This window comes from Egretta garzetta, unplaced genomic scaffold (assembly GCF_000687185.1).
Source record: "Egretta garzetta isolate BGI_Z169 unplaced genomic scaffold, ASM68718v1 scaffold98, whole genome shotgun sequence".
NCBI classification, from domain to species: domain Eukaryota; kingdom Metazoa; phylum Chordata; class Aves; order Pelecaniformes; family Ardeidae; genus Egretta; species Egretta garzetta.
The window spans coordinates 249,671-274,586 of record NW_009260611.1 but is presented as its reverse complement, the minus strand read 5'-3'; the positions used below and the strand labels follow the sequence as shown (position 1 = coordinate 274,586).

General features: G+C 39.9%; 1 protein-coding gene across 5 annotated transcripts in view; it reads left to right on the top strand.

The window, feature by feature from the left end:
* Nucleotides 1-10,302: 10,302 nt before the first annotated feature.
* The window catches only part of ZDHHC20 (zinc finger DHHC-type palmitoyltransferase 20), a 33,396-nt gene continuing 18,782 nt past the window's right edge, over nucleotides 10,303-24,916 (top strand). For 4 of the 5 annotated variants that reach the window (XM_035900426.1, XM_009644882.2, XM_035900425.1 and 1 more), the window contains exons 1-6: nucleotides 15,512-15,532; nucleotides 17,561-17,655; nucleotides 21,103-21,223; nucleotides 22,568-22,637; nucleotides 23,841-23,873; nucleotides 24,708-24,828. In XM_035900426.1, coding sequence (XP_035756319.1) covers nucleotides 17,596-17,655; nucleotides 21,103-21,223; nucleotides 22,568-22,637; nucleotides 23,841-23,873; nucleotides 24,708-24,828 — 405 coding nt within the window. In that variant the 5' untranslated portion in view covers nucleotides 15,512-15,532; nucleotides 17,561-17,595. Of the gene's footprint in view, nucleotides 10,324-15,511; nucleotides 15,533-17,560; nucleotides 17,656-21,102; nucleotides 21,224-22,567; nucleotides 22,638-23,840; nucleotides 23,874-24,707; nucleotides 24,829-24,916 lie in introns of those variants that run through there. The other variant, XM_035900424.1, reaches the window with a different exon arrangement.

Here is a 24,916-nt window from a genome sequence, read left to right as displayed (position 1 = left end):
GCCACGCCCCCCCCCCCCCCCCCAATCCTCAGTGGAGTGCCTCCTACATAACCTTTGACTGTCTTCTCTTATCTGTGTTAAAAATCAAGTTCCTCCTCTGCAGCATTTCAAGCCTCTGCTTTTCCTTTTTTTCGAAAGACCAAATGGCTCATCCATTCCTTATTCATGTTCCCTTTTGACTATTAAAATTGTCTTACGAGATTGTCGAAGAGAACTGGATCACAAGAACAGCACGCTTTCCCTTTGCAGTTTCTGCAGTGCTCTCTGGTGCTATATATGGTGCAGCATTGTCTTAAATGTGAAGCACGGAACCATTTTAATCATATGATTTACAGAGAGATCAAGTGAGGGGTTTATGCAGGGTTTTGGGTTGGGTTTTTTTGTGGTATTGCAGTTGTGCATCCTGATGCGTGTTTGTCTCCAGAGTGGGGAATTTGGGGAATTCTTATGCATCTCTTGTGAAGCGCTAAGCAGGGAGATAGCTCTTTTTTTCTTTTATTTTTTTAGCCTATTTGAGACAAAAAAAATGTAGAGATGGAAGTAATAATTCATCAGGAATTAGGCAAACTGCCACTGCAGAGAGAATGAAACAAAATTTAGATTAAATCTAAGTAACCTTGAGAGGAACAGACGTGATTTGTTTGAAACAACCTAAACAGACAGCTATTTTATAAGCTGGTTTGCAGTTGTCTGCGGTAGACTTAAAACTTATGTTAAATGCCTCGGCTACTGCCTTGTCATAGTGTGAATTCAGAGAACCTGTTATTGTACTATTCTTCTTGACAAGTAGTCATTGCTTTTAGGTTTGTCAAGTTTGGATTAAAAAAACAGAAAAGTATAATTCCACAATGCTGGGATTGATGGTACCCAAAGGCTTTTCATGTCTGTGGGTTTGTGACATGCAGATTGACCTGAACATTGCAAAGGAGTCCAAAACAGAGCAAAATTTGGTTTCTGTTTCTGCCTTGAAAAATCCTATGTAACTAACATGCAGGTCTTTTTTTTTTCTTTTTTTTTTTTTTTTTTTAAACAGTATCCAGAAAAGGATACAAGTTTTGTGTAGGATTTTTGTGGGAATCTTGTGTGTGTGTATTTTTTATCAATTTAATCTACTGCTCCTTAAGTTTCATGGGTTTTTTTTTAAACAATTACATATATATAAAAAAGCTTGAGTTCAGTCTAGTAATTGCATACAGAAATATTACTTGCGCTGTTGCAGGGTAGATACCTGCTGAGATAAAGCTAAAGCAGCAACTGGTGCAGAGAACAGGCTTGAACTTCTTAAGTAATTCATAATTCAGACAAATTACGAATTTAGATGAAGTTTAAAGACTGCTGAGCACTAGATTAAGTCAATTTCTCCCTTTTTGCATGGCTTTTTTCTATTGACATTCGCAAACTTGTAAAGATGCTATGTTTCTCCCCTCTTCCCACACTTGCAGAGCCACTTGGGAAACCCTATTGCCAAGGAGCTGTTAGGAATGGAAGCAGGGATTTGCCTGCAGAAACGAAGGTTAGGCACAATACAGGGCATCAGGAGCTGTGCTGCCATGCCTCAGCTGCCTGGTTTTGTGATAGTCTGCTTTCCTAATGTGTGACAGTGCTCTCCTCTTGCTGCAAGGCTTCTCTGGAGTCTTTAAGACAAGTGGCTGCACCCCCTGATCCCATCCTGCTTTATGTTAAACTGTGTGGCTTCTCAGGAGGCAGCAGGTTTAAGGATCTGGGTCACCTTGCACTTAGTTGTAGATGTTCAGAAGTAATCGCTTTCCTGATCTAACTTTCCATAAATCTGTGTGGTTCCTGACTTAGGCATTAAACCAGTGGCAATAATTTCCTGTTCTTCACAAACATTATTTCCCACCAGTGTACCACTCTCCAGTACACTGAAAATGTAGATGTTCTTGCAACTGTATTATGAAACGTTATCCTAGGAAGATGGCAGCAAAAGTTCATTCTCTTAGTAGGTGTCATGCATACATCAAACTCTACTCATTTCTTCCTAGGCAGTTTGCCAGTCCTGCTGTGTTACATCCAGTGCTTTGCCATGGGAGCCCTAATACATATCTGAGGTGTCGTAGGCAGTACTTTTCCTTCTCTTGGCATGCGTTGCGTTAGGATTTATAGTATCTCAGTTGACCTTTTACAGAGTCCTGAGTTAATGCTTTCCAAGATACATGGTGGACTGTCAGCAGGCAGGTGAACTCTTGAGGATTTTATTTATTTATTTATTGGAAACAGTATTTATGGAATGAGAGCTACATGGATGATAGGCTATGCTCTTTTGTATGCTTGCCGCTCCGTTTACTCTGCAGTACTTTCTAAGTTTTAGTATAGATCTTTTGGAGCATCCAAAAATCCCTTTGCAGTGGCTTGTGCAGTCTCTGTGCTGTTACTTTTTCATGTTCCTGAGTGGTCTGGTAGTTAAATGAGACCTGGTGCAACAAAAACATTTCCTTCTGATCCTGTCCTCTAGGCAAAACTTTCTGTCCTGTTATCCCTGATATTTTTCCCCCTCTGCAGCACCTGGTTCTTTTGTTATGTTCCTGGGGAGTCACTGGTTATTTCTTCCTTTTTGCAAAGAAACTAGAGGAAGTAGCTTTAGCTACAGTCAAGATTTGTCCCGAGATATTTCAGTCCAAATAAGGTTTTATGAGTGACATTTTGTTTTGCAAGAAGAACAAGCAGCAAATCTTCCAGCATCAAAAGATGGCAGCATTTGTTATCAACCAATTTGGTAAGCCATATTATGGACACCATAAATCACCGTAAGAAGTCTTTGAATATTTATTTATTCCATAAATATTTTAATAATAATAAAGTATTAAATATTTATTAATATTTACAAGTCTGTTATGTTGAAGATATGAATTCCCCACCAGTAAACTTTCCCAGAACTAATAGGCATGGTTTTAAATTACATGTTTTTCAAAGCAAAACTTCCTTAAGGGCTCTGTTCAAAAGCTTGGCTTACAGATATCTTGATGGGAGTTCATGTAAATTACATTACTGGCTGCTGTGTTGTTAATGTGTTGCTGGCAGAAAATTAGCTCTTCTCATCATAGGTAGTTCCATATTGAATCTCAGGTGGCAAATACCAATCAGACCTGACCAGCGCTACAAAGAAATTGAACTTCATTTGAGGAATCCAGTGACCTAATGAATGAGAGGAGGTCAGCTTGCTGGGCAGTTTGATTTCTCCCATTACCTGATGAACTTGGCAGCAGCAAAATCCTTCTCCCAGAAAACAGAGTGCCTAATAGTTTGTAATGAGATTTACAAGGAGATTTTTATCCACAGAGTTTTGCAAGGAGATTTTATTCTAATATTTGAGGAAAGACTTGTTGCAAGCAGGGTCAGTAAGTAAGTAAGGAAACAACTGATTTTGGAAGAGTCCAAAGCCAAATGCGAAGAAGGGTACCCAATTAACAAAGTGGTCTGCTGACGGTTCTTGCCGCTGGGCAATGGTTCATGTCTGCAGGTCACAGCAGCTCTGTCTGGAGTTTTTGTACCCCATGAACTGACACCTCTACTCTCCTGCCATCACACCTCTCAGCTGTGTAGAACAGCGAAATAGAGACTGTCGCTCTATTTGCATTTGGCTAGAGTAGAAGTAAATGGATTTACTAGCAGTATTATGAGCCATAAGACACTCAGCTTTAAGTGACCTTACTATCCAAGGCAGGTATTGACTGGCAGATACAACCCTGAATTAGTGAAGAGTGTTCTTTTTTCAAAAAGAAATGGTCAGTCCGTAACTACCTGAAAAATTCTGTTATGAGAATGAATTGTATGCATTTGAATTTTGATTGTGTGGTGGTTTTAGTTTGTTTTGGTTTTTTACTTCAAATATATTGATGGTTTCTAGCATTACCTGCAGAACAGCTAATCCTATGCAGGGTGTATGAGACAACTCCATACAACATATGATACTAGCACTCTGTCAACAGCAGCTGATTATCCTATTTGTCTCTTGTATGTCTTGCAAGTGTCCTAGTAGTGTCTTAACTACGGAACCACTGCAGTTACTCCTAACACAAAAAGCCCTTTCACGTATCCAGATGCTTGAGTGTGCTGTTTCTGTGGACTTGATCTGGCCAGCCTGAGTTCAAATACCCCTCTGTCAAATGTAAATTTAATTAATTAGTGGTGTGGACACAAGCTAGCTCAGCTCAGATGCTTCTGAGTTTCCATGCCTTTCTGCCGATTCTGTTTTTTCCTATTCCCTGATGTGCCAGAGGGAGCACAGCTCACTGACTTGTGCAAGTAAGAGCTCTCTTTGTCTTTCAGGAAGAAACCAGGCTTTCTTTTGACTCTGATCGCTTAAAGGCAATATTGGAAACAACTTATGTGCAGCACTTCCAATCTACTGAGCAATAAAGCTGTTATTGTTATGATAAAGTAGAATTTGGGGGAAAGAACTGAATGAAGAAAGTGCAGTAATTCGAGTAAGCAGCTGAGGAAAGCATGTAGAAGTAATGTGAGGGTTTAAAATCCATCAAAATGCAAATAGAATGAGCAGTGGCAATAGTGATTAAATAGCGGAAGAAAATCAAGTTACATTAGGTTTCTTTGGGCAATTATGGTAAATTGAAAATGAATAGTGCTTCTCGGGGAATAGGGCTTTTCAGGGACAACAAACCTGGTACGTTGCTACAGCTGAATGCTAACTTCATATGCAGAAAAAGCCTGTGGTTATTTGGGCTGATACATCTCTTAATACTTTATGGTTCTTACTGTGGACACAAGTGTGGGACTATGGCAGCGCATCCTCCTGCATGCTAACCGAGGTTAACTCTTGGTTTTGAGATCATTTAAAACATGCAGGTACCCTCAATGAGAAAACCATTAGAAGACCTTTAGTATAACTTTCAGGAATATTTTGTAGAGGTAAGGAGCAATCTGTAGCATTTTGTGGGTTCTAGAAGTCAGCTGCTTTTGTAGCTGTGGTTTTGAACTGTGGAAGTGGTAGCACAGAATTTACTGTTCCCAGAATATACGGCAGAAATCTTTTCAGTTGTCATAGCTTAATTCATCGCTAAATGTAACTCGGTACCCAAGGAGTATCTTGCATTGATTATGCTAATTTCTGCTGTAGCCCTGTTTGTATTTATGCATGTACTCTCTGCATTGAGGCTGAAAAGACCTTGGCTAAATAAAAAACTCCTTTTTTATCGTGATAAGAGAATATTTTCTGGGCAGCAAGCCTCTGGATGCTCTAAATTACTTGTTATAGTGAAAGAATTGTGTTAATACTGTTTTAACTGTAGAACAAATCATAATGATGGCTGGTAACAAATAACAAAACAGGTCTGCAGTGCAGCTTGAACTGCCTTATTTGAAATATTAAGTCATTTTACCTGTCCCTGTGATAATGCTGGTTTGAATCCTGTAGCAATGGACATGGCGATCATGAACATAGAAAATCTGGTGGTCATAAACAACAGAGCATCCCCCTTGCAGCAAGGTGTCTCTTCCTTGGCTGTATTTTCTTCCTCTTTTTACTCCCACCCCAGATTTCTCCCCCCACACACTCCCTGCAGTGCCTTTGGAGGCATCATCTTGTGATCACTTGAAGTCACAAAGTAGCTCACTCAAGCAATGCTGCCGTGTGCAGTGTGTGTGAGGAGTTTGGGCTCCAGCTTGTGTGCTTGTGGAAACGGCTGCACTGCTCTAAGGCATCGGTGGCCCTGGCAGGGTTTGTTTTCCCTCTCATGACTGTGCGTAACCCAGGACAGCAAGAGGCCGTTCACTGCCATTCACCCTTCATCACTGCAATTCTCTGCTGTTTGTGGTCACTCAAACTTGCCTTCGCTGGTAGCTCAAACCTGACCTGAAGTGTCTGGGAAGGCAAGTGCTCGCTTTTGCTATGTGTCTCTGCCATAGGGGAGTGCGTAGATGGTTAAGAGGGGTAACATCGTAGACCCCTCTGCAGCAAGAGTTGTCCACCACAGGTCGTGCCTCTGAGACAAGCATTGTGTTAGACCTGGGCGATGGTATGCCTGTGCTGCAGGCCAGTCCCAGGCAGTGCTACTGCTGGGGCATGCAGTGTGGCAACGCACGCTTCTTCATGCCAGTGCAGCACGAAGGCCTGTGGAGCTACCTCTCCTGCCTCACCGTTCTATAAGATGTTACTTTCTGAATTACCTGGCAGTGCATTGGGGGAAAAGTGTGTCCTATTCCTGGAGAACTGGAGTAAAAAAATACGTCAGTCTAGCACCATATGAAAATAAAACAATTCTAGGTTTCTATTGCTCAAATTTCTGCAGAGGACATTCATTCCAGTTGGTGGCAAGTCATGTGTGCAATTCCTGGACCCCCCATAGCCTTTTGAAAGGGACCTGGCAGCATCTTCCTGCGTTGGCTTTTGGCTACATGATGCTGTCAACTCAGTCGTCTTGAGTCATTTGTCTAAAAACAACTCCCTGCTGCTTTGGGAGGAAAGCACCTAGTGGGTGCCTGCCAGTCAGGAAATAAGAAATAGCGCAGTGTGGAAAGGTCACAGAATTACGTTTTTTAGAGAACAGTGGAGAGGTGCTAAGGTCTTTGTGCTCTGGCGCTGCCCTGTAACAGAAGTCAAATGAGTATCTGCTCAAGGAAATTCACTCATTGTCTGTCCCACTTGTGTCAGTAAGTAATGTTTCTACCATCTTCTTGTGAGCGATTAAGGTCTGCATTTGCAAATGGGAATCGCATTACCATAAATCTAAGTTATATTTTCAATTAAATGCCATTCTCTGTACAAATGAAAAACTTGTGATAATGTCAGTGGTGCTTGCCTTTGCAGGTAGGGTAGTGCCTGTGGGGAGTTTCTGTTGAGTTTCAGTACTGGTATCTTCTGGAAATATGTATATGTGTGTGTATGCGTGTATGTGTGTAGATAGAGATATATATATATTTTAACCCTTTTCCTTAAAAACTGAGAAAAGTTAAGGCTGTACATCTGGTGAAGGGATGCAATTGCACATTTATCACTCACTCTTCCCACCCATGAGGAATGTCAGCCAAAATGTGAACGTTACTCTTGAGATTCGTGGAAAGGCTGCAGTACCCGAAGTATGACTCCTGCTAGGAGCCATCGTGGGAGGGGACAGGGGGAAATAAACATAGCACATCAGTAACAAGATCAGTTCTTTTCCATACTTCTATGTTAGTTGCAGTTGAATTTCTTGCTCTGCAAGGAGCATATCTGGCTTTGATTGGAATATGCCTTTTAGGGGAGGAGGGAGATCTGGTATGTGGGTTTTGTAGGGTGGTGGGAGTTTTTTCTTCCAAGGTTGAAGGCAAATGTCTTCTTTTAGCATGCCTCTTGCAAGGTCTTGGCAGATCATTCCACCGCTTTGCCTCAGAATAGAGAGGTTTGGGTTTTTTCTTGTTATGCAGTGATTTGGAAGGTGTTTCAATACTTCATAGCAATCCTGAAAATAAGCCTGAAACTGAAAGCAAACCAGCTCCCTAGAGATAGTTATTGTTCCAAGATGTTCTGGGAAGTTTCTGTGAAGCAACTTTAGAAATTCTGCAAAGCTTTCTGAAATTTACACCTCTGTCAGTTCGTTCTCCAAGAAGAATGCTTCCAACAAATGACATCTTCCCCCCCCAGTCTAATTTGTTATACAACTAATGATGTCCCTATGTCTGCAGGATTGTTTCCTGTGATAATCTATAGGCTTCCGCCTCTTTCATTCGTGTGATGTAGGTGAGATGAAAGATAACAGACAACAATGTAGGGAAGCGTGTCTAGAAAGAGGTGTAACGAACAACTGGGGTCATGAAGGAAAAAGTGGGTTTGCTGCCAGGGGTGATGCTAGGTTTCTAAATCAAAACTAAGGCAACTTTTTCCTCTGTTAAAGTCCAAACTGGAATTTGTGCTTGTCCTCTAAGCTGACCAAGTTAAAAAGCAGATTTGAATACAGCCTATTTTAAGGCTGTATCGTGTTTTGGAGGCAATATTCTGTAGAAGGTGAAACCACATACTTGTTTTGTGTGCTTCATATTGCAGTGACCCCAAAGCGTTGGGAGGTCCGATGTGTAAGCTGCTCAGTGGTGCAGGACTGGCTAGCAGAGCGTATTGAGCCTGTACATCCCTGGACAAGCTGCAGCAGCATCAAGTTCAGTGTAGGCCTGTTTACCTCTCTTCACAGGCAGGCTTTGCTGAGCTCCTTTCCTTAGTTGGGTCGATTTTGGAAACCTTGAGGTAGCCAAGCTAAAGCTCTGCACTGCAGACAGACAGGACTTGTTCACGTTGTTCCAACTTGCTCGGTGCTGTAACATTGAGATGTTGAATCCTTTGAAATTATGAGGCAACTCACTGTGTGTGTGAGCACGCAAGTGCCTGCTTCTGAGCTCTTTGCAGTGAAGTGAACTGCAGCAATATGTTGCTAGAACTTCAAGGAACCACAAACTTATACTAAGAAGCCAATCCTAAGAATATTTTTGCTCTTATTTTTCCTTTTGTAGCTGAGCAATAGACTCATATGTGGATATATTTTAAAATCGTTAAAAGAACAGCTGGTTTACAATGCTTACATTTCTGAAATATATTTGTGTTGACTGCAGTGCTGAAGGCACTAACTTGTGTCAATGCATCTAATCTAGTGTGTAGTGCTATTGCATCCTGAGGTTAACATATAAATAATATGCAGTGCTTATTTTGTTCAAAAAAATATCAATAAGCAAGAAGGCAGCACTGCTTTTTCCTCCATACGACCCCCCAAACAAGAAACTCTGCTGTAGAACTTCTTAAAGTGAAAATGGTATTAATTTAGCAGGAAGTGACAGCAGTATCTAAGTAGTTAGAAGCAGTAGAGGAGAAAAGCAAAAAAGCAATGGAGAGCTAAGCTTGTAACTTAAACTACAGGCCAGGGATGGTGGGCCACAATGGTAATGTCTTGGTTTGTGGGGTTTTTTTCTCTGAACCAGAGTTCAAAAGCTGGAATTGATTTCTTGATGGTATAAAGCTGCTTGTTACATTGCCAGCCTAGCAAATACTTAAAGGTCTGTTCTATGTAAAGATTAAATATTAACTTATTAAAAGGAAAGCTTTACTTTGTAGCATAAAGATCCTGTAAAACTGTTGATTTGCAATTTGCTGAATGAATTTGGACAAGTAGTAGGACTGTTGTTCATGGAATCTAGCTGACAGTGGGAATAACAGTGAAAGGGATAGAAACAGAAACACTTAATTGCATGAACTTCTGAGGCAGAAGAGAACTGGCCATCTTTTATTTTTATTTTTATTTCATATGAGGATGATAAGACAGGATGAAAATCACAAGTGTTTCAGTGTTGGCTTTTACCTTAAACTGCAGGAGTTTGCCAAACTAGAATTATTCTGCACAGTCTAATAACTGCATTCTGACCTAAGGGACCTTGGTACAAAAGAGAAAATTATCTTTCTGGTGCTGTGAAACTTTAATTAATATTTATGAAGCTTATTTAGGGATCTTTCTGATGAAGTCTCACAAGTGATATGATCTTAAGCCTTTTTTTCTGCACATACAGACTGTTCATTATATTGAGTCTTCAAACATCAAATTTGGCTCAATTTTGTTTTATACCGAGAGCAGAAATGAGGCTACAGATTCTGGAGTGCTTTAACCAAAATTACTTACAAAAAAATGCCTGTAGTTTTATAGATAATAATGTTCTCCCATCCTGTTAGAGGATAATTAAAAACTTTTTTTATATTTCTTGTCTAGATGTTTGACACTGCTTGACACTGTTTCCCACAGCATTCTCCTGGAGAACCTGGCTGTTCATGGCTTGGATAGGCGTACTCTTTGCTGGGCTCAAAAATGACTGAATGGTTGGGTCCAAAGAGTTGTGGTGAATGGGGTTAAATCCAGCTGGCGGCCAGTCACAAGCAGCGTCCCCAGGGCTCAGTGTTGAGGCCAGTTCTGTTTAGTATCTTTACCAGTGGTCTGGATGAGGGATCGAGTGCACCCTTAGTAAGTTTGCAGATGACGCCAAGCTGGGTGGGAGTGTTGTTCTGCTTGAGGGTAGGAAGGCTCTACAGAGGGATCTGGAGAGGCTGGTTTGATGGGCCGAGGCCAACTGTATGAGGTTCAACAAGGCCAAGTGCCGGGTCCTGCACTTGGGTCACAACCCGGGCTGACAAAGCCTCAAGCAGTGGCAGGAGGAATACTAACTCCCATTTCACCCCGGGAGGGGGGGGCAGGGAGGCTCTGCTAACACCTGAAGTATGTTTTGGAACAAGTCAGCTATCTGGTACCTCACTTTAGCCAAACTTCTGATACAATACGGATTTACTTACTATGTATCCTTTTTTTTCTCTTCCAGTTACTATTTCTTCAACTGCAGAAAAAGGTAATATTTTTTTATTTTTTTGAAGATGTGAATAGTTTTGTTGCATGCAGGTCTTAAGGGGTGTAGAATTTAAACGTACTCCTTTATGCGTAAGCTCTGTGTAATGAATAGATTAGTGCTAAGAAACAAGGTAAATACTGTGAACTTGAGTCTGTTTAGCTTCTAGCACCACGGGCTTGGGATGATGACAAGACCTGTGAGTAACGCAACTATGATTTAGGTTTGCAAATATTTTTCAGTGGGTACCTTTTAAGAACAGAAAAAGGAAAAGAGAGAAGGAACTACAGCAGATCCACAAGTCCATTTTCTACTTATTCCTGAACACACCCTGTGACCCGAAAGACTTCTGGAAGAGGAAGAATTACTGTTCTACTGCTTGGTATTTTCTAAACAGCTCACCAAATTCTTCAGAACTCCATTCTTTAGGAGTGGTTAGAACTGTGCAAAACGCAACCATTTCAAAGGTGGCTGCACATTATAATTTTAAATTTCCAGGTCAAGTGGTTAAGGGCTCGTTTTGACAAACTTTACTTAAGTCTTCATATTTGCTTTGGCAAGTATATACCACAGTGGGTAGTACTTAAAGATACAAACTGACCAAAAAAGTTCCAGCATTCTTGCCTGCCATTTCTTTTAATTGTGAACAAAAACTAGTCTAAAGCATGATTCAATTCCAGAAGTTCTAAATACTGGGGTTTTTTTATAAAACTTTTCTTTTTTTTCTATAGAAATACAAGTGATTGATGGGATATTTGTTTGGGAGTTATTTCAGCTTCTGGGGGCACATGTGTGGTAGATTAAGCATACATTTGCATTTTGACTATCCACAGAGGGCTGTCTTCAGAGCGTGAGACCACTGGTAAGAGGCTCTCATCTCCTAAATATTTTTTGCAAAAGAGCATAGAGTTTGGAGGTAATCTAGCAGTTTTCTGCCTGGTGGGGAACATCCAGGAGAACACTGTGAAATGAAGGAATCTTGGTGGAATCTCTCTTCTTTTATCTTCTAATGAAGAGGTGAAAGTGTGGGAAAACCTCCAAAATAAACTGTAAGCCATTCAAGATGGGAGCTGGGCTTCACCTAAACTTCACAAAACTCTGCAGATTGCTGCTGTGCTTTATTGTTGACCTATATATGAGTACGTTTTACTTTCTAGTTTCTGCTGGCAAGGCAAGATCCATGTCTCGGTTAAGGAAGCCTGGCAGAGCAATGATGTTGGTGTTGCATAGTCAGATCTCTGGCTTTAATACAAATGCAGTGCCTGTCTGACTGAAGCAGGTGCTCTTAAATCTATCAGAGAAGAAAAATGCTTGATTAATTAACGAGACTGACAGTATAGTTGGAACTTGACTGGTAGGCTTTTAATAGCTGTCACCTGCATGCTTTTTGCACCTTCAGTTCTAAAGCATGTCACAGGCATCCTGCATGCATTAATTTCTTTACCATGGAGGTTGATCTTAAAATGAGATGTGAAGTCTTTTTTTCATTTGAAATTAAAGCCATCATAAGTTTTATATAAACTATAAACTAATCCCTATATGCCAGGAAAATAACATCAGAAGAGTCAAAAGGCTGAAGTACCAGTAACGTGGCTATGTAAATCAATAATTTGCATCTTGGCAAATATATTTTGCTCCATATTTCGGTGTACTGTGTTCAAATCGTTTTACTCCAGTACTTAATTACAACTTTTGATTAAATTAGAGGCAATTTCTTCACCCCATTAAGGCTAATTGTTTCTTTGTAATTTCATATTCTTGTCTAGATTTATATCCATTAGGAAAGGGGAATAAAGTCAACTCTGAATCACTCTTAACAATATAATATATTTCTGTTATATATTACTACCTCTCTGTAATCTGACTCTGTCTTGGAGGTGGTATTAAAAATGATTCAGAAAAGGGTGTTAAGGGCAAATCTTAGGAGGGCTCTAGCATATTTTAGGAGGATGCTAAGAGCATGTCTTAAGATGTTGCCCTCCTGAGGGCTTAAGTTATGGTCTAATATGAATCAGTGCCTTTTAAAGAGAAGTGACTTGGTCACAACATGGCACCAAGAATCCTGGATTCCCTTAGCTTAGCCAGGACTTCCTCATGACTCTTGAGTCTGGCTCAACTGGCAGATACTGGGGTTTGAGGTTTTTGACGTAATTTCCATCTAGCTTGTAATTACAAGAAAATTAGCTGAATAGGAATGAAGCTGGTTTATATTTGCACTGGAAACTTATATTTCTTGTCTAGGGAATTAGATGTTTGACACTGCTTGACACTGTTTCCCACAGCATTCTCCTGGAGAACCTGGCTGTTCATGGCTTGGATAGGCGTACTCTTTGCTGGGCTCAAAAATGACTGAATGGTTGGGTCCAAAGAGTTGTGGTGAATGGGGTTAAATCCAGCTGGCGGCCAGTCACAAGCAGCGTCCCCAGGGCTCAGTGTTGAGGCCAGTTCTGTTTAGTATCTTTACCAATGGTCTGGATGAGGGATCGAGTGCACCCTTAGTAAGTTTGCAGAAGACGCCAAGCTGGGTGGGAGTGTTGTTCTGCTTGAGGGTAGGAAGGCTCTACAGAGCGATCTGGAGAGGCTGGTTTGATGGGCCGAGGCCAACTGTATGAGGTTCAACAAGGCCAAGTGCCGGGTCCTGCACTTGGGTCACAACAACCCCATGCAGCGCTACAGGCTCGGGGAAGAGGCTGGAAAGCTGCCTGGCAAAAAAGGACCTGGGGATGTTGGTCAACAGCCAGCTGAGTATGAGCCAGCAGTGTGTGCAGGTGGCCAAGAGGGCCAACGGCATCCTGGCTTGTATCAGGAATAGCGTGACCAGGAGGAGTAGGGAAGTGATCATGCCGCTGTACTCCACACTGGTGAGGCTGCACCTCGAATACTGTGCTCAGTTTTGGGCGCCTCACTACAAGAAAGACACTGACGTGCTGGAGCGTGTCCAGAGAAGGGCAACGAAGCTGGTGAGGGGTCTGGAGCACAAGGCTGATGGCATGCATCTGAGTGAACTGGGGTTGTTTAGTCTGGAGAAGAGGAAGCTGAGGGGAGACCTTATCACCCTCTACAATACCTGAAAGGAAGTTGTAGCAAGGTGGGTGTTGGTCTCTTCTCCCAGGTAGCGGGCAACAGGACAAGAGCAAATGGCCACAAATTGCTCCAGGGGAGGCTTAGATTGGATATTAGGAAAAATTTCTTCACTGAAAGGGTTGTCAAGCATTGGAACAGGCTGCCCAGGGAAGTGTTGAGTCCCTGGAGGTGTTTAAAAGACGTGTAGGTGTGGTGCTTAGGGTCGTGGTTTAGTGGTGGACTTCGCAGTGCTAGGTTAATGGTTGGACTCAATGATCTTAAAGGCTCTTTCCAACCTAAATGATTCTGTGGTTCTATGTTTGTCCAGCTGTGTGCAAAGGTGTTTACTTAAGATATATGAGGAGCCAAAGGCAAAGCTTCATCTAAAGTACTTTCAGTATTATTTTTGAGTAAACAACCTGACTCAGCAAGCTTGTTTTAATTTTCACCTTTTTAATGATTTTGTTTTCTTGTGTTGAAAAAGTTCTAAGTGGAGAAATAACTCATTAGTAAAATTTCAAGCAAAAACACTCATGGGATTTGCTTTAAAAATAATGCAGCTTCTGTACCGTGCAATGAAGTAGTACTGAGACTATCATGACACAGCTGGACCTGTTCTTGCATTTACATGCATAGTTTGCAGGTAATTGTGTGCTTCAGGTCTGTTTTTCTGTGTGGATCGTGTCCCCATTTCAGACAGAAACACGGAAGGAGGATATGCAAGTATGCGTAACTAATGTGAAATTAAGCTATGCTTTAGGATTGACCTCCTTTAGTTTGAAGCCAACCTTATTCTATCCTAAATGGTAATTTCTTCCTTCTTTAGCTGGAAGGAACCAGAACCTTTTCCATTAACTTCATAGAGGCTTCCATGAACAGATAGAGGGTGCCAAGTGTATATTTTAAGGAAAGGGGGGGGGAGGAAGGCAAAACCCACATGTGAACAAAAAGGGCTCATCTATACATTGAGATACCACCTCATTATGTCTCTTCTCGACTCTAAGGAGAGGCATGGCTGCATAATATAGTTGCAGACCTTTTTACTATAGATACCTGCAGTTAAGTGTGACAAATGCCACCTCTGTGACCAAAGTAACCCTTCAGAAGGAAGTCTGCAACGCATGCTGAAGCCCTGCAGATTTAAGACTGTAGTGTGCCTCAGCAAAAACCCCTTTTGAACTGGCACACAGACTGACGACGGTAGAAACGTCAGAGCTGAGAGAGAGGAGACGGTGTGGAGTGAGGTAAACTGCAGCAGGCAGGGCGTGCTCTGTTAACCTTTTGCTCAGGCTGATGGACCAGAAGTTTACATCTGCTCTAGGAGATAAAAAGTCGAGAAATATCCTTTCCTGACTGAATTCCAGGAATTCGGGGTCTAAGGGAGAGATCCAGCAAGGGGAGTGATACGAACAAAGCGACCCAATAAGTACAGCAGCTCTCTGTTCATCTTACCTGAACTGATGAATGAAGCGTGATGGTTTTGGAGAAGCCTGAGGGCAGGAAGATGTACTACTCAGGCAGTGTACAAGGTAGATTTGAACAATAGAATTTGCTGTTGGGATAGAAGGAGATGAGGATGTAGGCGAGAAGGAAGTAGAAAGGATTTAACTATGCCTGAAGAATTCAGGTCAGGGGAAAAAAGTCAAAAATAGCATGTAACGGGAAGGGAGAAGTGGTGGGAAAAAACTGAGAGTGGGAAGTAGGTTACATGTAACACAGTTTCACGGGGACTTCTGTAAGAACTTCTTTTATTTCATTTTCTGCTTTCCAGGGGTACACCTGTTGGCCTAGTTGTTGACATGCCTCAGAAAACTTTGCTAGGTGCATTTCTGAAGGGGAACATGCATGAAGCATGATCTAATTAATATCTGTGAAAAGGAGTGTGCTCGCTTGGTTAGTGCAGGGAACTGCATCCCTTCGGCTCTTACGCTGGCTCCCCAAGCCTCAAGCAGTGGCAGGAGGAATACTAACTCCCATTTCACCCCGGGAGGGGGGGGCAGGGAGGCTCTGCTAACACCTGAAGTATGTTTTGGAACAAGTCAGCTATCTGGTACCTCACTTTAGCCAAACTTCTGATACAATATGGATTTACTTACTATGTATCCTTTTTTTTCTCTTCCAGTTACTATTTCTTCAACTGCAGAAAAAGGTAATATTTTTTTTATTTTTTTGAAGATGTGAATAGTTTTGTTGCATGCAGGTCTTAAGGGGTGTAGAATTTAAACGTACTCCTTTATGCGTAAGCTCTGTGTAATGAATAGATTAGTGCTAAGAAACAAGGTAAATACTGTGAACTTGAGTCTGTTTAGCTTCTAGCACCACGGGCTTGGGATGATGACAAGACCTGTGAGTAACGCAACTATGATTTAGGTTTGCAAATATTTTTCAGTGGGTACCTTTTAAGAACAGAAAAAGGAAAAGAGAGAAGGAACTACAGCAGATCCACAAGTCCATTTTCTACTTATACACTTGCTGCAGCCAGCCTTGGTGCCTGTTATTTGGTGTGTTGTTGGGGCATTTACAGTGATGAGACTTTGAGATTCTGCTGTTTGAAGTATTGTATGTGCCCTAAAAATAATCCTTCAAAAGAATTTAAATTCTGGGGGTGATTTTTATGGACAGAATAGAACTGTTTACTTGTAAGTTAGTTTTTCTGTGCCTTGCCCTCCGCTGTATCTCATTTCCTCTTTCCTTCTATTCAACTCCTTTCACCCTCTTCTCCCCTGAAGCTCTGATCTGTGCAGCTGGTTCCACTCCGATTTTGTCTGTTTCTCCTCTTTTCCAGACCATTTCTCCTCTTTTCCAGATTGTTTTCTCAAGCTTTAATTGCTTAAGCACATTCTGTTTCAATGTGTATAATACGTTTTTAATAGAAGACCATTTCTAATTATGCAGTGCCTAGTACAGTGGTACATGAGTTCTTTCCTATCAGGATGACAATTTTAGGATGCCTTTAGAAAAAGGTTTTGCTTCTTGCATTTTCAGTCAGCTCCACAGCTGAAAATTTGCCAATCTGTCTATAAGATTGGAAGAGTCAGAGGCAAAAGTAAAAAGCATAATTCTCTAAAGAAAGCTTAAATACAGTTTGTTTGGGTTTTTTACTGTAACAAGCAATGAGAATCCTGAAAGACAGTAAATTAATACCACATCTTCTGTGCATGTGCTCACGCATTGTCTAACTGTTGGAAGTTCCCAAAGTCTCAAGCCTGTTCTGCCATCCATGAAGAGTATCATACGGCTTCTTAAAGGACTCTCTTTATGTGTACGGGAAAGTAGGTCAAGTTTCCTTCTTCCTGCAACTGAAGATAATATAAGTGAAGATAATGTAAATATTTAGTATGACTTCTTTTACAAGGCTTGCTGTTCTGGCACAACTGATCTGTTTCCTCTTGACAAGTAGTAAAATAATCTGTTAGAGGAAACAAGATTGAATGAAGCTTCCTGGGTCATAAGGCCTGGGTCTCTGGTCTTTAAGGCAATCATTTCACACAGGCCCATTTATAAACTGATTGAGCTCCCTACAAAAGCCACCTACATTTTCTTGCTACTGTGACAGGGCTCTTCCAGACTGTATTCCTATGATGACTGGAAAGAAGATACCCAGACAATTTTTAATCCACAGACATCTCTTATCTTGGAGTGCAGTCCTCTACAAACTCCTGATTTGGAGTTTTTACTCTCATTGATGACCAGTGCCTTATACAATGGCACAATACTGTGCTGTTTCTATGAGAAGTAGAAATTAAATTGAATTCTGTAGGTCAGTTATCAAATACTTTACTATAATCTACAATGGAATTGTAGCATCTTCATTATCTAGAAAGGTTAGTCACTTGCCACAGGTGAAGCTGTGTTCATTTCCATGGTTTTTTTTGTTTGGTTTGAGTTTTTTCCCTTCAATGTCTATTCTGGAATTGTACATGAAAGCATGTTATTTCCTTGAGGAATAGCAACCATCACTTCGGGGGATTTTTTTATTTTATTTTATTTTATTTTATTTTTTTTTTTGGTGAGCACTCCTAGACTGCTAAGTCTACCCAGGGAAGAGGGTTTAGTATAACTTAGTTTTATCAGGTGATCCATGGTGTACTAGTTTAGCCCTCATCAAAGATCAGGGATTTTATTTCTTGTTCTTTTCAGCTATATTCACCAAACTCTTATTTGTATTTTATTGCAGTTGTCTACCTTGTGGTTTTTCATCTGTTATTTGTCATGTTTGTATGGTCCTATTGGAAGACAATTTTCACATCTCCTGCATCCCCCTCTAATGAGGTAAATAAAACGTTAGAAAAATGTCAATGCCTTTTTTATAAATAGCTGAACTGTTTTCAGTGATGAAACTTTTTTGCAGTACTGCATGATTCACCTTTTGCTTCTCATTATCTAAAATAGAACAGCATGACAGTGTATCATGAATGAAAATTATCAAGTTACTCTTAAAATACTGTATACTTTGTGTTATGGCAATTCCTTATATAAAATGCGTGTTTAATTAATCACAAGTTTGACAGTCATGCATAGTGCTTTGCTATGAAGTAGTTTGCTTGAAACCTGGAATTTTTAAAACTGATAAATACAGTGACAACATTTTTATATTTCCATTTTAGGCAGTTTTGGCCTTTGTTTGTTAAGAGAAAGTAGTAATGCAATGTATACTCATAACCTGGAGGACTGAACCACTTAGTAGTAAGTCAAGGGTTCAGGTTTAGTGACAATTGAGAAGTAAATACATAAAAGAGCTTTAAATAATTGCAAAAGTATGCATGATGACTATAAGAAGTTTTGTTTTGAAAAAGCACTATTAACTGCAATAAGTCTGAAATGGATTACCTTGTTTTCTATTTTCTGTAAGGTCTGTGTATGTGAGGATTAAATACTGTCACCAAATTTAAAATACTTCCCTTCCCTTCCTTGGTTTTATAAAGCTTTTAAATTGGCTAAACTGTTTGAGGTTTTGGTTGCTCTATGGGGGCTGAACTTTTATTCTATTTAAAAGAGTTAAAACCATGCTTCTAAGGAAAAGCAAGCACTGCTCTGCAGTGTTTAATTATGGCTTAGAGATCTGTATCTTAGAAAGCTACAGAATATGAAGTGAAAAAAAGCTAAAGACTATTCTGCTGTTTAGCTAAGCAAAAAAGGTAGTACTGAATTGTTAAACCTAAAAATTCAATGGGACCTGTCTTCGGGTGGCTTGTTTCCGCTTTATCTGGGATGCTTCTGCAGGAAAATGATAAAGTTAAGTATGCCAGCTAATTAAAATGTGGTTGGAACTGTGTTATTCGAGGCTTTGTAAAGCTATATGAACTAGAGCTGCATGAAGCTGATGCATAGTAACTTTAACTGTCTGCTTGGATTCTGCAATAATAGAAAACTACTTCTGACAGTACTTATCCTGTAGTTACTGTAATGTTGTAGCAAGCTTTTCATATTCAGTGAGGGAAAGGGATGGTTTGGGCATATGGCATGTACTGAATATTTCCTATATCAAGCGTGGGGGTAGATCAGATTTAATACAGTTTTCTTCTACAGCTAGCTTTTGAAAAGAAAAAAACAACAAAACTCCACCACAACAACAAACACCACACACCAAAAAACCCACAAAAACCAACCAAACAAAAAACCCCACCACCACTTTTTCTCTCTCTGGGCAAGTCCCTTCTTTTCACGTACCAGTGAGTAATTTATGCTGGTCTCACCTAAAAACAAAACCTGATTTCAGAATGTCCCCATTGTATGAGAGTGTAAACGTATATATTTTTATTCATTCAAATTAGCCATTCTTGCAAAACAAATAGCATCCTGTGATCTTACTATTGAACTAAAAAAAGATTCTGCAGCTGCTGTTGTCTTAGTGTAATCCCTGTACGTTTGTCATAAGAAAGAACAATCAACATTGTACAAGATCCAGAAAGAGGAAGGAAACAAAGGGACTTTCTGTTTTCAATAAGAACTGCTGGAACCTCATTGGAAATTCTGTTAGCTATGTGGTAACAGACAACTTTTGATGTCTTTGAACATATCCTGCCATTGTCCAAAGAGACTGTGGTCTCATGGCCCTATTAATTTCTGAAACTAGAACAGAAATATAGCTGTTCGGAAAACCAAAATTGTATCCAGGATTTTTGGAGTAATATTACGATGTTACTTGGACAAATTTTAAAAGTTTTAAGTCTTGTGATTTAGTTCATTTTCTGTGCTTTAATGGTTTGCCATAGAAATGTCATCTAGAAGTAGTATTTCATGTTTAATGCCACCTCTGCTTGATTACAGGTCATGGAGACAGGCATTTGGTTACCTAGCAGACTCATAAGGGCAATAGGGAGGAAGTCATATTGCACTGCTGTTTGCTGGCATGATGCTCCATATCTGTCTTAAACTTTTTATGTGAGCATCTCCAGTTTTCACATTTTAGTAAATGGATACAGATGGATATTAAAAAATTAGGTCAAACTCTTGGTGATGACTGAACTGTTAAACTTCAATTTCACTCTTTGTATAGATTGATGCTAGTTTCTGATTATTTAAAAGGGGATTATGTTTCACCCTTGAATGGTGGGTAGGCTCAATAACTGGTATGATACTATATGTAATAGCAGACTTGCCTAATATCTCACGGAATCTAGTTAACTTATTTGCATTCTGGGTTAGGAAATAATGCAGAGAAATTTCAGCAATGTCTTACTGCTTCCTCCTTTCTGTAAGTGGAGTCTTCATTGTTGCCTGCCAACTAACTGACTATAATCCAAAAGAGGAAAAAGTATAGGATGAGAGGAAAATCCATGTGAAATAATCATATGCATGTTCTTGGTAGGAAAATATGGTCATATTAAACCACCCTAAGCCAATTTTTGTTCCAGTTGCACACACAGCATTTTCCACTCACTGCCGTGAATACTTTGTCTATGGGTGCTCATAAAAAGGGCCCTTGTAGTCCATGCAGGAATCTCAGACTTTAAAAGTGCTTCAGAACAGGAAAAAACCAAAGGAAGTAGTGAGTTCAGCCCCAGCTCTGCAGGGGCTTGTCAGCACACTGGTTTTTGTGGGGCTTAATGGTAAAGCTCATAATTTCTGTGGCTACCAAACTAAGCGTTTCACAAGTAAAGCGTTTCTCCAGGTAAAGCTTTAGATTTCACTGAGGCTTCAACAAGAATGCTCCTCATGCTTTACTCAGAATTGTAACTCTCTCTGAAACTGTACAACCTTTGCTGAATTTGCTTTCAATACAGCTCATGGATTTTGAGACTAGTGCTGACTACTCAGAAGTAAAAATTCCAGTTAAACTCTTTCAACAGAAGTGGAACAAGAGAATTTCAGTGCCCCGTATCAGAAAAGGACTGTTGCACCTTCCTCTTGTGCACTGATCACTTAAATTTAACTCCTGATAAGCATAAAGGAAAAGTAACGCCTTCTTAAAACTCCCCTGAGTCTCTTTGTATTGAAGGAAAAGTCCCTTTGTATTGAAGGGAAAATGCCATAAATAATGAAACAGAGATGAAGATTATTTTCTTTAAAATATGCCCAGGGCCATCATGGAGTTTTACTCCATTACTTCTGTAATTCCTGCAGCATTCCGTTTATGTGGATTTTTTTGAGTCAGCGGGTGGGGGTTCTCCAAAGGCATAGGGTTAAGATACATAGGATCTTTTCCTTGGAGCTTGACTAGAACACAAAGTAATAATTAATCTCTTCCCTTTATTCCATTTTCTCGCTCCCTCCTAGTTCTGCTTGTCAAAAGCTGATAAAGAACAGTATGAAAAAGAAGAGAGACCAGAATCCCAGCAGGAGATTTTGAGAAGAGCTGCTAAAGACTTGCCTATCTATACGACAACAGCATCGAGAGGTGAGATATAAAGATAATTCTGTGCTTCTGAAGTTGCTAGTTTAATTCAGTGAAATTCATTCTATGTCACTGAATGAACAATCTATTAAGCACATATTGCAAAGGCCATGACCTTGTTTTGTTATTTGTCTGGACTGTTGGGTTTTTTTTTTTCCCCAAGAGAAACTGGAGTCCTTTGTTTGGGGATCTCAACATGTAGCCAGTATTTGGAATTTAAAAAAAATGATCTCCTAGCAAGCAGATAGATGACAACATTTATCTCTAATTGCGACTATAAAAAATAAGCACAGCAAAGAAATACAGCTAGAAATAGAGACAACTCAACTTTTTACTCCATTTTATAATCATTTATATCTGCCTTTAAACTTCTTTTTTCTGAGCTGTATCAGTTCAGCTGGAGGAGAAACATCAGACTTAAGGCTAGAAATTAAGAACGAATAAATGTTGTTTCATTCCCATCTGTAATTCAGTGCAAAGCTAGTTATGGGCTATTTCTGTATTTGCCTTTAATGCACATAGGCATTTTTATTCCAACTTACTTATGAATGATCTGTGAAACTGCTGCCTTATACATATGTATATTCTTAAAAAAATCTAGCTTTTATATGTGTATATATATCCATTTCTCTTTTTGAAACTAGCAATGCCATAGAGTTTTCCAAAAACATAAACTACTCAGAATAACTGTTACCAAAGTTTACAGTGACTTTCCAAAGAAAGTCTAAGGACACCTGGCTTTTTTGAATACAAGCTTCCCTTTCAGGGAATCCCAGTCTTAAATTCCTGGTGTGGTCTGGGAAGCTTTTGCCAGCTCTTAGCAGTTCTGCTTAGCTGTAGGTGTTGGTTTTCCTCCTCTCAAACTGCCTGTGCTGGTGTCTTACTTCCATTGAGAAGAGCCTGAAGGCTTGTTTAAAAATATCCAGGAAAGATGAGGAAGAGCTAATTTACTGAACAGTCTGCTAGCTCACTATTTGCTGAAGAGAACAAAGAAAGCTAATGCAGAAATTTGGCTTGCTGAAAGACAGGTTGCCTGAGTACCCTGTCCAGAGGTGAAAGAAAGCAAGCAATAGGGGATCAGTGCCAGGGGATGAAGGATGGGGAGCCAAAGAGTAAATGGAAATGGACTCAGTACAGTAGTAATAGATTAAAGTATTTAAAACGCTTTCATATGTTACATTTCTTAAACTCAAAAGTACATATATGAGAGTAGGCACGTGAAGGTCTGTGAGAACAGGTGTGGCGGGGAGGGCAGGAAGCGCTTTAAGATTCATTTCATGTTAAGGGGGAAAACCTTTGTAACATTAATTGAGTTCTAATGACTTGACCCTTGCCCCTTGAATGCAGCAATCAGATACTGTGATCGATGCCAGCTAATCAAACCTGACCGCTGCCACCACTGTTCTGCATGTGACATGTAAGTTACTGGATCTGAAATGACGGATTTTTCTCTCTCCTGCAATCATCACTGTAGTGTGTTCATGTCTTCAGTGTGGCAGCCCTTGCATAACAGCAGGTTTTACTATTTGTTCCTCTCTTAAGATCCTCAGTACCTGGATTTCATGAAAGAGCAAAGTTCCTCCTGTTCATGCAATATTATCATTGCGGCCCCTTGTCCAAAATGGCAGAATTTTTTAAGGAACCTGCTTGTAGCTTTTTAAAACAGTGCTTACATTTAAAATAAATAAATAAACCAGCAATTGAAAGTAAGGAAAGACAGGTCTGAGATACCAGCACAGCAAATGCTTATTATAGAGCTCTTCTATTGTATCTTGCTTCTGCAGCCTTGAAACAGATGTGTGCTACTAATAACGCTAAAAATCTTTATCTCTGAGATTGACAGTGCAATTACATGCCTTAGCCATTTCAAAGACATCTCTGCTATTGCCTAGCCTCATTCTGAATCATCAGAGAAGTCTGTAAGGGCACTGAAGACTGAGGCTATCAGTGACACTTCAGTAGGCTGAGCTTGAGGAACTCGTATTTAACTGAAGAACCTAATCACATATTTTGGCTAAAATCAAATTTATTAGCATATACAGTGAATGTCTGTGTGTCTGAAATGTCTAGTATCTGTCCTTATACTAGAACTGGATGAAAATGGCATGTGTACTATTCAAATTGCCCACTGTGCTGCTCTCTTCCTCAGTTAGCTTTAAAAAGCAAACAAAAGTAGCAAAAATAGCCCTAAGCTGGATTTAGTTTAAGTGAATGCCAGTCTAACATACCTTATCCACACAACTATGGAGGGCCCTTTGGACTTATTTTCTCTCAATGTGCACATAAACTAGTGTGGCATAATGAACTATTACAGTGTTGCTCAGTAATACTCCCCATGTTAGTTCAAGAGGCTCTCTTCATAACTTCTGAATCTCACTTAGTCCTTTTGGGTGAAAGGATAGCTGCTATAATATGAAGAATTGGCATGATTGAGAAGGACTTAAAAAAATACAGTCGGGCAAAATACTTTAAAAAAAAAAAAAAAACAAACACCAACAACAAGAAGCAAACAAAAACCAACAAAAAACCCACAATGCCTGAACCTGTAAAATCTAAAAATATGTGTCTTAAAGCAAAAAATATATTTTCTTTCTAACTTACTGGAAATTATCTCTTTCAGATGTGTATTAAAAATGGACCACCACTGTCCATGGTAAGTTTATAAAAACAACAAAAAAAAAATCAGTATAACGATGACTAATCACATTCTACATGATGAATAAGATGCTGCTTCAAAAATGCAACTTTGAAGTAAAACTTTTCACAGCATTTCTTGAGGCTTTAATATGTGAAAATAAATCTTGTTCTTAATGTGTGTTGCAACATAGAGTTTTAGGCTCAGTAGTCCAAATCATGCAGTTTCTCCAGAAACCCTGGCATTAGTGAGACCTATGAGAAATGGCATTTCTTTCTTTTGTTTAGTTTGGTCTTATTACCAGGAGAGGAGATACCCACTACACTGTGAAAACCAGTTCTTGATTCTAGACGATACATAAGACCACTCAGATAGTTACTCTTCTGCAGTTTGTATTCACTGGTAGTCAGTAAAAATATTCTCTGCTGTCACTGTAAGAATGCTGCTATGAGTAGTTGACTTGAAGGTGGTTTGGTAACCAAAGCAACATCCACTGAAATTGATGGACAGGCTCATATTACCTTCCGCGATGACTGCCGTTAGTTCATAGTGTGTGAGATGCTTCCTATACAGATTGTATGTATTGTATGCTTTGCCAGCTCATGTCCTGTCCTGTAGAACTTTGTGAGGGGTGAAGTTTTTGCGAGGGCCCCACATCGTTTGGCCTGAGGAAAGAGGATTAATTCAAAATGGTGGCTTAAAATGCTTCTGAAACACTAGTGCCAGGCTGTTTTGGACATACCACTGACATCACACACATGTTATGCTCTGCAAAAGCTGAATGTATTGTTTTTTATTTTATTTTATTTTTTGTATATCATAGTAACCTCTTTCTCTTTCCCCTCCTTCTAGGGTGAATAATTGTGTGGGATTTTCTAACTACAAATTCTTCCTCCTGTTTTTAATGTATTCCTTACTGTACTGTCTGTTTGTTGCTGCTACAGTCTTGCAGTACTTCATAAAGTTTTGGACAGTAAGTTCTAAGACTCTTTTTTGTTGTTAATTTGTTTTATCCTGCATGTGTTATTGGAGGCTGCATCAGCATGTTGTCACTCACCATT